This window comes from Papaver somniferum, chromosome 11 (assembly GCF_003573695.1).
Source record: "Papaver somniferum cultivar HN1 chromosome 11, ASM357369v1, whole genome shotgun sequence".
Classification (NCBI taxonomy): Eukaryota; Viridiplantae; Streptophyta; class Magnoliopsida; order Ranunculales; family Papaveraceae; genus Papaver; species Papaver somniferum.
The window spans coordinates 17,797,759-17,813,760 of NC_039368.1; the positions used below are offsets into that span (position 1 = coordinate 17,797,759).

General features: G+C 38.0%; 3 protein-coding genes across 3 annotated transcripts; 1 reads left to right on the forward strand and 2 right to left on the reverse strand.

Annotated features, from left to right (window-relative positions):
* The first annotated feature begins 1,030 nt into the window (after positions 1–1,030).
* Positions 1,031–4,843, forward strand: LOC113323141 (probable serine/threonine-protein kinase PBL11). Its single transcript, XM_026571408.1, has 5 exons — positions 1,031–1,315; positions 1,963–2,630; positions 3,231–3,488; positions 3,681–3,794; positions 3,944–4,843. Exons 2-5 carry the CDS (start codon positions 2,007–2,009, stop codon positions 4,580–4,582), a joined length of 1,635 nt encoding a protein of 544 aa, XP_026427193.1. The 5' UTR covers positions 1,031–1,315; positions 1,963–2,006; the 3' UTR covers positions 4,583–4,843.
* Positions 4,844–4,871: 28 nt separating this feature from the next.
* LOC113323143 lies at positions 4,872–7,074 on the reverse strand. Its single transcript, XM_026571409.1, has 3 exons — positions 6,247–7,074; positions 5,798–5,901; positions 4,872–5,434 (listed from the first exon to the last, which is right to left on the reverse strand). Exons 1-3 carry the CDS (start codon positions 6,808–6,810, stop codon positions 5,125–5,127), a joined length of 978 nt encoding a protein of 325 aa, XP_026427194.1. The 5' UTR covers positions 6,811–7,074; the 3' UTR covers positions 4,872–5,124.
* Positions 7,075–7,345: 271 nt separating this feature from the next.
* Positions 7,346–15,493, reverse strand: LOC113322746 (B3 domain-containing transcription repressor VAL2-like). Its single transcript, XM_026570889.1, has 14 exons — positions 15,177–15,493; positions 14,881–15,018; positions 13,507–13,588; positions 13,293–13,394; positions 12,897–13,200; positions 12,618–12,750; positions 12,416–12,512; positions 12,149–12,323; positions 11,955–12,031; positions 11,416–11,820; positions 10,567–10,616; positions 9,094–9,207; positions 8,926–8,993; positions 7,346–8,382 (listed from the first exon to the last, which is right to left on the reverse strand). The coding sequence occupies exons 2-14, from the start codon at positions 14,991–14,993 to the stop codon at positions 7,514–7,516; spliced, it is 2,589 nt and encodes an 862-aa protein (XP_026426674.1). The 5' UTR covers positions 14,994–15,018; positions 15,177–15,493; the 3' UTR covers positions 7,346–7,513.
* Positions 15,494–16,002: the final 509 nt, after the last annotated feature.

The window sequence follows — 16,002 nt, forward strand, 5'->3', positions numbered from 1 at the left end:
TTACATCTTAGAAATTGATAGACCCAACGAACCAGATAATGGATAATTATTATCCGGAAATAACAACCAGGGCTGGGCTCTTCCCAAACTGGTATCAAAAAGCAATTGAGAGTGGCTCGCCAAGAGTCACTAAACCCGTCTTAAATGTTTAGTTGTGTTCTTAGTTGTAGTTGTGTAACTTCTTGTAACTAGTCTGTTATCTGTCGCCCGTTTTACTACCGATCTCAAGTCTCTCAGCCAGCAACATCACTGTTCAGTTGTCACTTCTTGTAACCAGGACACAACGTCATCCTCTGATTTTACAGCAACCCAAAACAGCTAGATTATGGGCCCAACAAATCATCTTTCCTTTTTAAACGGACGATCCATGATCGTTTTGAGTTGTAATCTTCTCTTTAATTCCTCTCCATGTGCGCCACGTGTATATAGATACTCAGAGATTTCATTTCTTGAAGAAAACAAAATATAATTGAAACCTAATATGGTCCACGTACAATTAGATTAGATCGTTAATATCCCCGCCACACGACCATCGGATGGATTGCAATCAGTCAAATCTCATATCTTTGACTTAAGTAAATGTAGGATACTAGTATTTTTCTACTTGAATGTCCGATTTGCTCCTGAAGTTTTCAAAATTTTACAAGAAAAGTACCACACATATTCACCTGATTTGTTGCGTGAGTGAGTGTGCGATGGATTATAGTAGTGGATCATGATCTTTCAAATGCAAATGGTGTACTAATTTTCTTAGTTAGTACTTGGTAGGTACTTGGCAGTTAGTAGCACGAATCATGCATTCTTCTTCCTCATAATCTTCATTTTTTCCATGTAAAATGTGTGTGTTTCTTAACAGGAGGCTGGCTGATTATAATAAGAATCCTCCCGTCGCCAAGATTGGCATTTACCCACTCCAAAAAAGGAAAACCCAGAAAGAATAAAAAAAACGACGAAAGAAGGCCGTTTCCGGTTTGTTTTGTTATAAAACTGTTTTCTTTTTTCTTTTCGAGATGTTTGACTGAAGACTGACACTGTGACACCCACCTTCTTCTACTACATATCTCTCTCTCTCTGTGAGTCTATCTCTCTCCTCTTGATTCAGTCTTCTTCAGTCCTTCACAAAACCCACCTTCGGCATTCATTCATTGACTTGTTTTTAATTAGGGTTTGCACTTTCTTCCCCTTCTCTCTCTATACATTTCAAAAAAAAAACAACATGTTTTGAATGCTCATTTTCAGAAGATTTCAGATCGTTTTCTTCGACCTGTTGCAATCATTTACTTCTCTCCCTTTCTTTGGAACTAGATCGCTGCTGGTAAGTACGGTTTATCTGCAATTTTATTTTAAGGTTTCCATTTTCTGTTATTGTTTTTGAGCTTGTCAGTTAAGGTTCTTCATTTTAGTAAGTTTCAAATTATGTGTTTTTTTTTTTTTTGCGTTTTGTTTGTTCATAAAGAAATTGGAGGTTGTTAGGTTAGGTTTTGAATGATTTGGGGTTTTGGTATTATTTGTTTGTATTTGGGGGGGAAAAAACCAGATCTTTGTTGAATTTACTGTATCTTAGATTCTGGGGTACAATAAAGTTTCTTCGGGTATTTTCATCTACTACTTGATTCTTTTGTTGTCTTTTGGTGTATCATAGTTGATTTTTGATTATATATTCCGAACATTAGTTGAAGTAATTTGACATCATTTTCTGTTAGTTCAAGCTGGGGTTTAGGTCAAGTTAGACAGCTTAGAATCTTCATTTGTAGGTAAATGTTGTTCATAATCTTCTTCAGCAATGAGATATATAAGCTAAGTAAGCATGCATTTAAGTAGGTCCATTTGAATTTTCTGAGCTTCTGTCTGTGTATATTTCTTGACACATTGTAATTACCAGTCTTGTGAAGCTTGAGAATTTATTATTTTTGGTGAAGTATTGGTGGTTCAAGTTCTTATACCCTTCGTTTCCTAGTGCAGGAAGAAAAAGAAGTTAGTTTGTTCGAAGAATTGAATTATAAGACATGGGGTGCTTCCCAGGTTTAAAGGGTAAAAAGAAAAAGTCTGAGTCAGTCGTTCATCCGAAGCTCTTGCACCCTCAGGAGAGTATACCTACAGTACTCCCTGAACCTCAGAAACAAAGTTTTTCTCTACAATCTGCTCCTCCAAGTTTCAGAGACAAAGTAAAAACTGTTCAAATTATTAATAGACTCGCTAATAACAGAACACGGGCATTATCGGCTCCGTCAAGCATAAACATGCCAGAGCAGGATAAAATGTTACCAAATGAATGCGAAGAGCAGGAGACAAAGGTTCGCGGTGGATTAATTAAGGATCATTTAGGTCCACAGCCTCTTCCTCTTCCGGCTCCTCAGAGTGGAGTGATGTTGAAGACCGTAGGAAGTTTTAAATCTGGAAATGCAAGTGCTCCTCTTTTGGTCACTCCTGGTCCTTTACCGTTGCCTCGTTTAGTTGGTGTTCGCAACTTTTCTTATGATGAGATTGCAGCTGCTTGTCACCAATTCTCACCTGATCGATGCATGTCTGAGTGTCTTTCATCTGTAATTTACAAAGCATCTTTTGGAGATGATTTCTCTGGTTCGAAGAAATTCGAAGCCACCGTGACACACCTTCTTCCATCTTCTCAGGTAGCAATTCTCTCTTCCGATTGCCACATGCTTTTCATGGTTTTATTATGATATTATTATGTTGAGAATTTCCAAATGTACCAATAATATCTCTCCTAATTATTGAAATGGATGTCTTGGGTTGTACTGCTATCTAAAAAGCTTCAATCTTCTTGAGCTGGATTTTGTAGGCTTAGTTTACAAAATATGACCGTGTTCTCCGCAGGACATTTGATGTAGTTGACCTTTTGTGTCTCTGTCTCATCAATAGCAGCCTCCAGGTTTTGTTAAATGCTGGTTTACAAATTCCAGCCAAACTTTCATACTGAAGTTTATCGTTGAGTTAGTATTTTAGGTTTTTGTGCCACCCATGCTGGTGTTGATGCATTATACTTGTGAATGCATTTACTTTACACAAAGATTGAAAGTTCGCAAGCTCTAAATTGTGAAGTATTTGGAGCGTGTAGTTAAAGTTGCTGATGGTTCTCAACTTAATAAATATGCGTTGCTAAAAATTAAATACATATATCAAATTAGGAACCTTAACTGACAACCCCCAAATTTGGAAGAGGAAAAAAAAAAGTCGCAAGTTTGTAATCCGGCTTGTGTACATTATTGCAGGGATTCAAGGAGTTCTTTAACGAGGTCAACGTAATTGCTTCTTTGCAACATCCACAGCTTTGTAAGTTGCTAGGTTACCATGCTCGTGAAGGTTCCGAACCACGGATGTTGATATATGAAAGGCTCTTCCATGGAAGCTTAGATACATTGCTGTATGGGAGATCTGATGGGCCTCCAATTGACTGGAATAGCCGAATGAAGGTGGCTCTTTGTGCAGCACAAGGTCTGGCCTTTTTGCATGAAGAAGGTCCTTTCCAGGTACATACACACACTTTATTATTCTCTACCTGATATAGTTCATTCTTACTGCTACAAGGTTACTGGTTTAATGATCTATACTGTGAAGTATCTGGAGTATGTAGTTAAAGTTGTTGACAGTTTTCAATTTAATAAATTTGCCCTGCTAAACATTGGATACATATCAATAAATTAAATTTGTTCTTTTCACAGGCAATGTACAATGAGTTCTCAACTGCCAACATTCAGATAGACAAGGACTTCAGCGCCAAGCTTTCCGGTTATGGTTGTGTGAGCCCAAATCCTGAAATATTAGATACATCCGCTGTAAGCTCCAGACCAACTTTTGTGTATTCAATATTCGTGTCATGTTCCGGTGATAGTTTTATTTCAACAGTTCTTAGAGTTGATCCTCTTGAAACCCCTAATTTTTTAAGTCATTTGGTTGATTAGACTTTCTCTTATGCACCATCCAGGCAGTGGCAAATCTTTCAGTGGAGACGTTAGAGAGAGGACTACTTACTCCTAAAAGCAATGTTTGGAGTTTCGGGATTGTTTTGCTTGAATTACTCACTGGGCGGAAAAATCTGGACAATCGCCATCCAAAAGAAGAGAGAGACTTGGTAAAGTGGAGCCGACCTTTCTTAGCTGATGATTCTCGTTTAGCTTTGATAATGGATCCACGGTTAAAAGGTCGATTTCCTCCAAAAGCATCTAGAACCGTTGCCGACATTGCTCTAAGATGCCTCCAGAAGGATTCTCTAGAAAGACCCACCATGAGAACAATTGTCGAGTCTCTACATAACATCCAAGATATGAAACACTCATGCAGGTTTCCCCTCCAAGAACCAACAGCAATTGCAGGAAAAAATATGTCCAGGTCTCCAAGTCTAAACGGGGTCATGACTAAACCACCAAGGTTAAGTTTCCCTCCAAGCCCACCTCTCAGATCTGGATCATCAATTTCTTTCCTCAGGCAGCCGTCGATGCCCATGTTACGTCCTCGGCAATCATGTTCATCTATAGTGTCACTGCAAGAGATGAATGGGAACCAGGAAATTCGAAAATCTAGGTCCACAACAGCTAGAAGGATTGTTGGAGTTGAAGGGTTTTGATTGTAAATGACACATTCTTTCTAGACGTTTTTGTTCTTTCTCAACCTCTGCTTTGTTTGTTGTTGCCCTTTTTAAGATTAGTGCATAGAAGTTGTAGGTATTCCTTACTTCTATCCCACCTGACAACGAAAGAAAAGAAGGAAACTGATGGGGTTTTTTTGTATATAAAGAACTGATGAGTGTATTTTAAGCAATGTATCAATCTTCTGCTGTACTAAATGCTTCATGTGAATAAATAACAAAGAAGATTTTGTTAACATATTTTACATCTATTTTTCAGACATTACAGATCTCTATACTGATATCTCTCATCCATAAAATGTTTAAAAACAAGCTCAAAGGAGCTCAAAAAGTTCATACTACAAGCAGCAAGTTACATAGGACTAATAGGAGTAGTAAAATACATGGATATAGTTATTTAACCAATTTTTAATAACAAATAATTTCAGATTAATGCAACACAAGGAGTCACTAATAGGAGCTAACATTATGTAGATAATTGAAATTATCGATAACGATAAGGGGAAGCCGAATACCGAGCTTTAAAATGGAATATGGTGATGGGTAGGGGTATAAGAAGCAGAAAATGGAGAACCCATGACAAAAGGAGGAGGGTTACTAGCAACATATGCAGCTGCCCTAACCGGACTTGGACTTCTTGATACCCTTGGTTTTGTGGCTGACGTCATCATGCTATTGCTATTGAGATCATGTCCTCCTCCTCCTCCATGTTCCCTCCGGTGATGATCTCCGTTCCTCCTAGGTCCTTTCTCTGCCCATATCAACTCTTGTTGTTTGACGGTGCTTGAGTACCCGGCGCAGCATCCTATCTCTCCCGCTTTTTGTATGTACCTGTCATCAGATAATACAAAGACATAATGTTGTTTACATAAGTACAAAAAGAAAGCAACAATAATAACTGGAACAAAAATGAGGACGGCAGATGTTTCATCAGCAAACTGTAGAGACGACAAAACGTACACACTAAACACGAAAATGAATACGTAAGTATAACACATATACTTTTTTTTTTTTGTTATAGTTAGCTAATTTAATCGTATTATTACAAACCCACTGTAGTGAACTCCAAAAATTGCTTGAAAACTGTCAAAGCCGACGCATAAAGAATCATGCATGGTCTCATAAGCACCATTTGACAAGGGGTTTAAGAGCATATATATCCATACACTGAAAACATGAAAAAAATCTATATACCTTTGGCTAAACCTTCTACCAAGACATTCTACGCACTTTCTTCCTTCTGTCATGTCTCCCATTCCAATATTTTTGCATTGTCTGCAATAAACTCTTCCACAAACCTGCATTTCAATCATTAAGCAGATTCTAGTTAGATATATAAATGCAATCTCTTTTAATGTAAATAAACAAAAATATGAATCAAGTTAACATATTATGTTGATAAACACATATACAAAAGCTCTAGCTCAAACAGGTAGTGGAACCAAGATCGAAGGTTTATACAAAAAATAGAAAATGAATACAAAGACAAATTTAAAACATTGTCTGTAAAAATATACAAAAGTTGGCTTTGGGAGCCAGTTGCCTTTTCTTTTTTTTTTTCCACCAGGACTAATTTAAAACATTTTTCATATCTGGCTCGGCGATGCTCAAATGAAATAGTTAGGCAAGTTTCGGCATATTACCAGACATCGATTTCGGAAGACATAGATATATGTGCTACAAATGGTGCAAATATTCGAGTGAGGGATTCCGGCTCTTTTTCTTCCACCTCTCTCTGCGAAGGTACTCCGTGCACATACACTACCATCGTCGTACATGAAGCTACTTTCCAAGGATCGCATGTCGTTGTTCTTGGTAATACTGGTGGTGTCTTGGACTGTATGATTATGAAAAGGATTTCCTTGGTAATAGCGGTGATCAGTTCCAGCATACCGGTGATGATCTCTAGGTGATGAGTACTTAATGTCTCCTTCAATACGGTGGTCTCCATAACCATTAGAAACTTGTAGACCCTTTATGAATGCGAAGCTGGGTGATTTCGCAATACCTAGTCCTTCGTTTCCACTGGTCACATGAACTTCCTGAATCGGCTCTATAGTTGGTTGTTTTCTTTCTGCTATACCACTTTGTTGTTTTAACTTAACCAAATCTTCGAATGTAAGATTCACAGATTCATCAGGAATTCCAAGATAAAGTTCTTCAAGTTCTCTCCTCGCATTTACTACTGTGGCTTTTTTGTCTCCCATTTGTTGAATAGGCTAATAAATCAAGTAGTACAAGCTACTAATCTATTTCTTTGCACTACGGACTAATCTTTCATAAAATTGAAAGGAAAAAAACAGTTTGGTTTTTTTATAAAAGAAACGGTTGCAAGTAAAGCCAAACACTGATGAAATAAGCCAAGATTTTGTGTCGATCAATCTAAGGTAATGGAACTTGGTACACTTACAAGGAAGATACGGTCATAAAACTATCAAAAATGAAATGACAAAACAAGATTCATTTTATTATTTATCAAGAAAATGTGACCGGCCTTACTAATTAAGAATAAATTATCTGTGCACGAAGAATAAGTTGGTAGATGCGCTAATGTCCATGAACACGGTTTAGACAAAAGTAAAAAAAAATTGTTAGAAACCATCTCGACTGTTTGATTATTTTATTTAAAATTTTTTCATGTAACAGTTTTTGAACGGATTTTTAAACTACGGGCAGAGTTTAGAACATGGCTTGTCGTAGCTTTTTATTTTTCCTGAATAGATAAATGTGCGCCTTAAAAACTATGAGAAATTGAGCTCTGGACCTTTAGCTTAATATTGTAACACCAAAAAAAAATATTGGTTACAACAAGCAGAGATGGAGAATTATAACAACAACAAGAGACTTTTCAACTTTACACCCATCAAAAACTTAAAATTACAGATGAAACAACTATTTTCAAATTTGGATTCACACTATACCATCATTATTTTCCTCTTGGCTCTGATCGTCATTCACAGAAGGCTTCCCTTCATCGCCACCCTCAATCTCTCTTTCTTGTACTAAAGCGATGTCATTTTCATCAGGAGTTGACGGTCTTAGTCCTTCATGATTATCCTCCACAACAACTTCGTGGGGTGGTACAGCAGCGGCTGCGCCATGAGAACTAGAGCTTCCTTGGTGATTCTCCCATGCCAAACTTGTCAGACCATTCTGCTTTAAATAAATCTCTAGTGGAAGACTTGCCTCCTGAAGAAGAGTCATCATGCTAACACCTAGTGCTGATGGCGTACCTCTTCGCAAAAGTTCTAACTGATCACGGTCAGGATCACAGTTCAAATCTATCTGAACCATAGCAGTGTCAGTGGTTTGATAATTAAATAAGTTTCTACTCCGATCATCTTTAGATTCTGTAGATTGTGGCCTTGTTTCTCCACCATCGGGAGGCAACATTCTACACTTCGACCCACCTTCTTCTATCGCATCCCTGTTAGAACCTATTGATATATTGATTTTCTTTTGAGCCATTTCTCCTTCAAGCTCCTGACGTTTCTTCTTGCGCATCATGAGAGTTTCAAAGCGCCGTCTCACTGTCATGCACACGTTGCAGTTGCAAGTGGGCTTATGCTTTGGGCCTTTTCCACTAGGAGGCTGAATGCACACGATGCACGAGCATCCAGGACGATGTCGAGGGTGTCTGGTGGTAGTGGCAACAGAAGGAATTTCAGGATCAACAGCACTATCTCCAAGAGCTGCAACACTAGCCAGAGCATCTAGAGCAGAAGGTTCACGCTCTAGTGTTGGTCTACGGTTAGCTGTTACTCTTCGTTTCTTGATATCTGGTGCAACAAGCATATATCAAAATTCACGAAGGCATTGCATGGTTCAAAATCATGGCATTACAACCACGACAGAAGACAGTGAAAATGATAAATTATGGCAACGTGAAAGTTTTACGTAGGACGACAACAAAATGACCAGAAAACCGGAGACGACTAAGCTGTTAGACGAGGAAAATATGAATGATAATATTTCAAATCATATATGAAACAACCAACTTCTTCCAAAGCTCGATGATGTAGAGAGATGCTAGTTTATTTAAGAAAATAGAAAATACAGGATTGGGTCCACTGTTTTCAATACTCCCCTAGAATCCCTACAGCCTTAGCACAGAGTTTGTCCTCTGCTCAAATGTGTGACTACCAACTTGTCAAAAGGCTCTACGCTGTATACAGTGGGCCATTTAATCATGTGCATTCTATGGTTACCTTCTAGTAAAATCATGGTTTAGGTTACAGGTTAGTATGGGAGCTAGAACTGAGGAAAAATCTAACTATTATATTCAAAGCTATGAAAACACTAATACACAAGTTGCGTCATACCCATGTTCATTCTAAGAAAATTGTCCAGCTCTTTTCGGCTCAGTTCATCTGGTACCGAACACGAACTCCTACAATCGTTTGAAAATAATATTAGAAAGGGAAGATAAACTTTAAACATGTCCTCCTCAAATGAAAAAAAAATCATTTATCGTAACCCTTGCTACGGACCTTTCAGGATCCCAAGCATTATCAGCACATGTCCACTTAGAAGGGAGAAGAACATCTGCTGGCAATTTTCGCCACCTGGAGCAACTATCACACTGAACCCATTGATCTTGACCCCTGGAAGACCAAGGTCATCAAACCGGATAATCATGTTTGAGTGTCCAAGCCTTAAAGATTTAAGCTTGCTTAAAAAAGAGGAAATGGCATCAAGACATAAAAGAATTTCTCCACGAATCACAGACTTATGCAGAATGTTCATACTTTAACATTACAAGATAGCAAACAAGTAGCAGGTGTTTAACAGTAACTAGAAGAAAGGAAGCCAATCGAATTTTCTTTCAAAAAAGAAAAACTTCAAACGACTCTCTGGTAAATAGAAAATTAGTTCACTATTAATTACTAATTAGTAATACAACGATTCAATCGAGTCTAATATTAGATATAATTTAATATTTGAATAATCAAAGCACCTCTAAATGTCAAGACCTAGATAGGAAGTCTAACAGTGACAATGGGCAATAAAGTTGGCCATCCTGTACTTCATAATTGCATGTTTATCACATGAAATTAAGATAATGATAACTCATCCCTAGCCCTCACTGGCAGAAAAATCGTGTCTCAGAGCCATACTAGCACCAGCAGCAGCCAAAAGCTTCTGGCACGTGAGACTTCTCCACCCAATTATAAGGTGGGTAAACAAACTTAGCCCCACCACACACACACACGAAAAGCCAGATATCAGCCAATAAGCACTGGCCAGAAATCAAAATATGTGCCACGTCCACACCTTCATAAGCCGAAATGCACATGATGCCTTATAGCCCCCAACACACAGCATATATATAAACTGGCTGTTAAACGGTCATACTAAAGTGAGATTGACCTTTCACGATCTTGGTCACCAACTTATAAGTGAAAACCTTATTATTGCAGTACAGATAGTCGCAAAATAGGAAGCTGCTTGGCAGAACAGGGGATTCTGACCAACAAAGTGACAACAAACACAACCATGTGTATAAAAGAAGGCAGGACGCTGTACACGCGAAAGTAAAATGGAAACAGCACCAACAGGTGCAACCTGGCTGCTGATATGTGCTAACCTCTCAGGTGATATGTGCTGGCCAAAAATACTAGAATGGAACCAAGACCTACAGATGCTAACCTGTCTGCTGATAATGTGATGGACCAACTAGCTACTCTTCCTCGCATGACAAGTACACAAATTAATCCAGCAACTTTTTTATTTACTTTGTGCCTAGGGTTGTATCTTCTAGACTACCCAAGCCCTTCAAGCTATGTCTGACGATATGTAGAGAGCAAGCGATCAGAAGAAAAGGTTGACCACCTTGCCACATTGGAATTACTACTGCATAAGGATTGCTCAATATATGATTTGCCAAAATTTACCACTCATCAGAAAGATAATAATTGTGCAGGTGCAACTGAAAAAATAGTACACAATAAATAAATACATACCCAGATGATCGTGCTGTAAAAATTGTCTTCTTCCCGAAAACTGGAGGTTCCTACATTAAAACAAAAGAAGAAATGAACCATGAAACTAGACCAGTTTAACATCTACTACGAGATTTTCCAAAGAACCTTGCAGAAGTGAAATATCAGAAACGTCAATCAAGCAAAAGTATTGATCCCATGTGCATTTGGTTTTGGTTTTGGGTGAACTCCAAAATGGCCCGTGGATTTACCGAAAATCTCATACATGAAAAAAGTGACTGGTTCTGGTAAGCCTTTAGATAAGAGAAGTTTTGATTACAGTCTGAGTACCAGTAAAATCATTTATATCACACTGAATTTGTAAGAAGGTTAATTGGCAATAAAAGTATTTATACAAACATAAACCTATTAGATTACTATCAATTTATAGAAATATTGACTGGATGGATGAGTTTTACACTACTGTAAGTTTCTTGGATAACCATCACTTGTGCTCTGTCATGCACCCACCTAGATTATTCAAATTTTCTCAGGTAGGATATTTCTACAAAGTCGAAGACAAGGGGAGAAAGGACTCATTCTCGGAACGAAAGAATCTTTGAAAGCCGAAGAAACTAACTCAAGAGATGCGATTCCATCACTAATCAAGAGAGGAATAATGCTGGACTACTCTTCAGACACTAGAGAGTAAGCTAAGGAGGAAATGGTTAAATGAATTACTAAAAGGGATAAACTTGATACTCAGAAAGTATTCATTGGGAGAAAACATATATGGCAAAAATCATTATGAGTTTAACCAACACTATGGCATAACAAATAATAACAATAATGTTTGCGGAAGTATTTGGAAACTTCTATTTTGATACTTACTTCATATTCTTCAAACTCATGGTCCTCAATTTTGACTATGCTAGGTTTGACAGTAGGGGGGGGGCGAAGCAAATCCTGTGCCTCTTCCCATGTCAGCTTCAGCTCAAGAGCATCTTCCGTGTCCATGAGCAACCTCTTACCTTTGGATCCAATTTTACGACTTCTCTGAACAAACAATGGTTGTTGCATCGGCAAACCCTCGCCTGGCCAGGCTCCGTTGTCTTCATTTTTATGCCAGCTAATATCTCCATTGCCTATATTCAAGTCTGATAGAGCACTTAGATGTGGATCCACATATCCCTTCGGTGACCGATTACGGTTTGAATAACCACTTACAATAGGTCGGTTCCCACCAGCACCAGAAAAGGGTAGTATGCCACTAGACATGGCAGACATTTGGTTCTCCTGTTGCATTATCAATAGTAAAACGAATCTTAAAGTTAGTACCCCCTCTGGGCAAACAGAAAACTCAACTGAGATTCTAGAGGGTGGTGGCTGTGTGCAGAGATAAAACACGAAACGTGCCCTAAGATGAATACCTGCATAATTACAGGGCTTGAGGTCTTCCGAAAGCCCATGAGGAGTTTTCCTTCAGGATCTATGCGACTGAAAGTAACTGCAGTATAAAAGAGGATGAGAAAAACATTAATATGACGAAAAAAAGGAAGACTGACATGCCACTGTACAAATACTAAAATTTTCAATATCCGGGTACAAGAGCTTTTGATAGTACCAGTATCACCAGCTTGTAATTGCATAGACTGTATACATGGGGTTACACCTTCTAAGACGTACATTCTGCTGTTGTTATTGGGCCAAAATCTGAATTGAAACATCCAATCTTTTCCCTTAATATCTTGAATCCTTATAGGAAGACCTTCAGGCTGGGATATTCGAGGGAAATACGCCTGCATATTTTTTTCGTTTAACAAAGTAAGTTCTACGAAAGCATTGAAGATTTCATATTGGTAAACATAAGTTAAGATAGAAGAGACGTTACCTCAGCACATGCTTTTGGGAGAACTAAACGACCAATCCGACCCGCATCACTTGCACTCAAAACCTTCTCAAACAGTGGCACAATAGTTGAATTTGTACTAGAAGATTGGTTAAGGAATCATAACTTTCAAGGAGACAAACAGCAATGAATATAGGCTAAATACTTAAGCAACAGATGCAACAAAAAAGATTCTCATGGATACTCTCCTGCTATTTGCTGGAGTTCTTGGTCTGTAATTTTCGGCCAATAACGTGGTAGCAACTGGGGTCGGCAACGCCCTTCAACAGGAGGAGGCCTGGCAACCCGTGCCTGTGGCAGAACATCCTTACTTGCCTCTGAGTTCAAACCAGAGCCAATTTTCATAAGATTATGTCCTTGCTGAAATGAAGAGGCAAGTGTGTTCTGATCCCTTCCATCGACAAGTAAACAGGTACACGCAATGCTATATTAGGATTTTCAAAAGAGTTCCCTATATTCATACCGATGGAAGTCTGTACTAAAGATCCCATGAATGGTCGTTTTAAATTTGAAAAGTTTGGGGTTCTAAAGTCCCCTACTGGAGACATCACTTGCTCCCCTTTAATATGTTGAAGAGAACCATTTGTGTTATCTTTGTGAGACTGATGTAGGTTTATATGCCCGTCACCATCCGTCCGTAAGCCAAAAAACATGAGATTTCCCCTGTTAATAACATCTACTTTATTGGCCAAGAATTTCTGCTGTGTTTCACCAAGAGCATCCGCTGACAGAGTACCACATCTATTCATCTCTTCGTCTCTCGGAATCTGCATGTAGTTTCAGAAGGTTTAGAGTAATGGATGGATAGCATTTATGCCTGCTTAATGATATTGTTCAAATGATTGTCGATTGATCTTACAAAGGAAAACTGGGCACTTCTAACACAGCTGATACACTCTACACCACCATTATCGAGTAGCTCAAGAAACGACTTCGAAACAATACATCCACAATGCAGGCGCTGCGATTAATCGAAAAGAGTGGGGGTAAACCATATGGTTGTGTTGGATAAGAAACAAAAGCATCAGCAAAGGAAATAACCGGGAAATCAAGACATCGGATGACCAGCTTACCTTGCGACAAGAAGTACATTCCCTCCAACCAGTTTCTTTAAGGTGGAATGTGTCACAATAGATTAATTGCTCATAAGCAGACCTGGAATCAATGTAGATTTAGGGTAACCAATTTGATATATCTCATGCATTAACATGTTGAAATCACAGGAAATATTAACATCAAGTATAAACAGGAAAAAAAGAAGGCTTAATGAAATTTGCATTTTTTTGGTTATTGCTAGGTGCCAATTGTAACTCTATTTTTTATTATGTCTCGGATAGCCCTCACAGAAGACTGTAGTAGGAGAGATTTTTGATATAGGATTTTCAGCTGTCAAAGTAGTAGTTATAGATGATTATATATTCCATAATTTGCTTTGGCTTCAAACATTTTATATTCATGCTGGCAAACTTTCCTAGAAGAAACTATTGGTGGCATGCTTCATCAAGGGAGTACAAAAGTGCGTTAAAAATTGGATACTCATGCTATCATAAAGATCTCCACGCAGTGGATCCACAATTAACAAACATCTCAGGTAAAGAATGATTTGGCATGACGGTATTATGGGAGTTGCTAAATTTTCCATAAGGACTATACAACAATAATCAGTTTAAGGTTGTTTGCTTTGCGGAAGTCTTCCACATACATCGATTTTATAAAACTTCATAAATCACTAACTTAACTTTTAAAGAGTGTTACTGTCGTATAACACACAGAATATCAACCATCAGCCATCACCTATTCCACAATCAACACAACCTTCCTCTAACAGCATAACACCCAACAGCTGTTTGATCGGGGGGCCATTGGGCAACAACCATTTGTCAAATGTATGCACAATAGCACCTGTCATTCAACTACATAATTTCCTGAACAGTGTTGCCTAACTAGGCTGATCAAGATAACAATTCACTGATTTCACTAAGCTGATCCAATTCGTTGAACATCCATTCACACTTGGAGTATTAGCCAATCCTAAGTGAGTTGAGTTGGCGTTTAAATCTTAACGACCACTAAAGTACCCTACAACTTTGGAACTAGGGTAAGGATTTTCTATCTTACAGTCAGATAATAAAAAGTCTATTTTTGAGCATAAAAAGCCTATTATTAGCATTATCAGTACGAGTATTGTACTACTGTTTCATATTTGTGAACTAAAATTAAAGTTGGATAAACACGTAAACCATTGTTTTCCCCAAATATCACCACATGGCATTTCCATGAGATTTTCTACTAATTTTGGGGGGAAAAAGTCCAGAAAAAAATGAACACGCAAGAACCGGCATTAAATAGAGCTGAAATTAAAATTCCAGCTAACGTCTATTTCCTTGTTTTCTACCCACCGGAGAAAACATTTCAAAATAATTTTGAAATTGAAATTTTATAATTACCCGCAGTTATCACAAAGATCTGCAAATCCACCAGATCGTAATTTCCAGCCTTTCTTCCAATGAATCGAAGTGCTTGATGAGCATGATACATTCATACATATATTTGTACCCATATGATTACAACCAATCAATATTAACCTGAAACAACAAATAAAAACCAAATCAAAAAAATTTACAAAAACTCACTATTCCCCTTTTTCTTCCTCTGACCAAACCACCAAATTGAAAAAATCAAATCAAAATGAAACCAAAAACAATACAGAAATTCCCGAAATACAGAAAAGAAAATAACTTACTTAGTTTGTAAGTGTTGAATCAAAACCCTAAACTGAGTTTATTCCCAAACCCTATCATAGTTTACTTTTACTCATCCCCTTGTCTTTTTTTTTTTTTTTTTTTGCTTGTTTATTACTGCTTGATATTATCTTAGTGGTGAAGATGACGGCGGTGTAGTGAGATCCAAGTATGTATGTCAGATTCCGGTTACCGGGGTCACGGCGATCGGGGTTTGAAAAGAGAGAGAAGAAGAAGAAGAAGCGTGAGTGCATGCAAAACCGGCAATGCAGAGAGAATATGCATGCACGACAGAACACAAAGCTCTCTTCTTTCTTCTTCTCTCTATTTTCTAACCCAACCCCACTTATTACTGTTTCTTCGTTTAAAAATCATTCAATTATTTAAATAAATGTGGGCACCGTAAACTGCGCTACCAGGCGCTTTTTAGAGTCTCTCTCTAGCGCATGCTTTCGTTGCTTTCTCTCTCTATCTCTCTATCCATATTTGTTTTTGGGGCCTTCATGAATTCCAAGGCTGCTAACGGGGTGCCAGAAGATTTAGTGGAGGTATACCAAGCCAAGGTAAAATTTATTTTGTCCTATATAAAAATCTGTTTTGTCTTATGTTAATTTTGGTACACCCCCATTTAATGTGGCACCCCTGTTAACAGTCTTGATGAATTCTGTGTCAAATTAGTACTTTTATGGATTTTGGATGCTGCACTACGATATTTTCATTTTTCATGCACTTTTTGCTTTTGGCATTGAGTAAGTTCAACTTCAGATACGGGAACAAGCCATCTAAATTTTAGTGGCAGAAAAAGCTAACGGATCTCATAGTTCAATG

What these genes read in the sequence shown, in the direction of transcription:
- LOC113323141 (XM_026571408.1), top strand. Translation starts at nt 2,007, where the DNA reads ATGGGGTGCTTCCCAGGTTTAAAGGGTAAAAAGAAAAAGTCTGAGTCA. An exon ending in ACCTTCTTCCATCTTCTCAG is followed by an intron (nt 2,631 to 3,230) that starts GTAGCAATTCTC and finishes ACATTATTGCAG; the next exon opens with GGATTCAAGGAGTTCTTTAA. An exon ending in ATGAAGAAGGTCCTTTCCAG is followed by an intron (nt 3,489 to 3,680) that starts GTACATACACAC and finishes TTCTTTTCACAG; the next exon opens with GCAATGTACAATGAGTTCTC.
- LOC113323143 (XM_026571409.1), bottom strand. Translation starts at nt 6,810, where the DNA reads ATGGGAGACAAAAAAGCCACAGTAGTAAATGCGAGGAGAGAACTTGAA. An exon ending in TCTTCCGAAATCGATGTCTG is followed by an intron (nt 5,902 to 6,246) that starts GTAATATGCCGA and finishes ATTGAAATGCAG; the next exon opens with GTTTGTGGAAGAGTTTATTG. An exon ending in GGTAGAAGGTTTAGCCAAAG is followed by an intron (nt 5,435 to 5,797) that starts GTATATAGATTT and finishes ATCTGATGACAG; the next exon opens with GTACATACAAAAAGCGGGAG.
- LOC113322746 (XM_026570889.1), bottom strand. Translation starts at nt 14,993, where the DNA reads ATGGGTACAAATATATGTATGAATGTATCATGCTCATCAAGCACTTCG. An exon ending in CAAGCCCTGTAATTATGCAG is followed by an intron (nt 11,821 to 11,954) that starts GTATTCATCTTA and finishes ATAATGCAACAG; the next exon opens with GAGAACCAAATGTCTGCCAT. An exon ending in TTTTCTTAGAATGAACATGG is followed by an intron (nt 8,383 to 8,925) that starts GTATGACGCAAC and finishes TTGTTGCACCAG; the next exon opens with ATATCAAGAAACGAAGAGTA.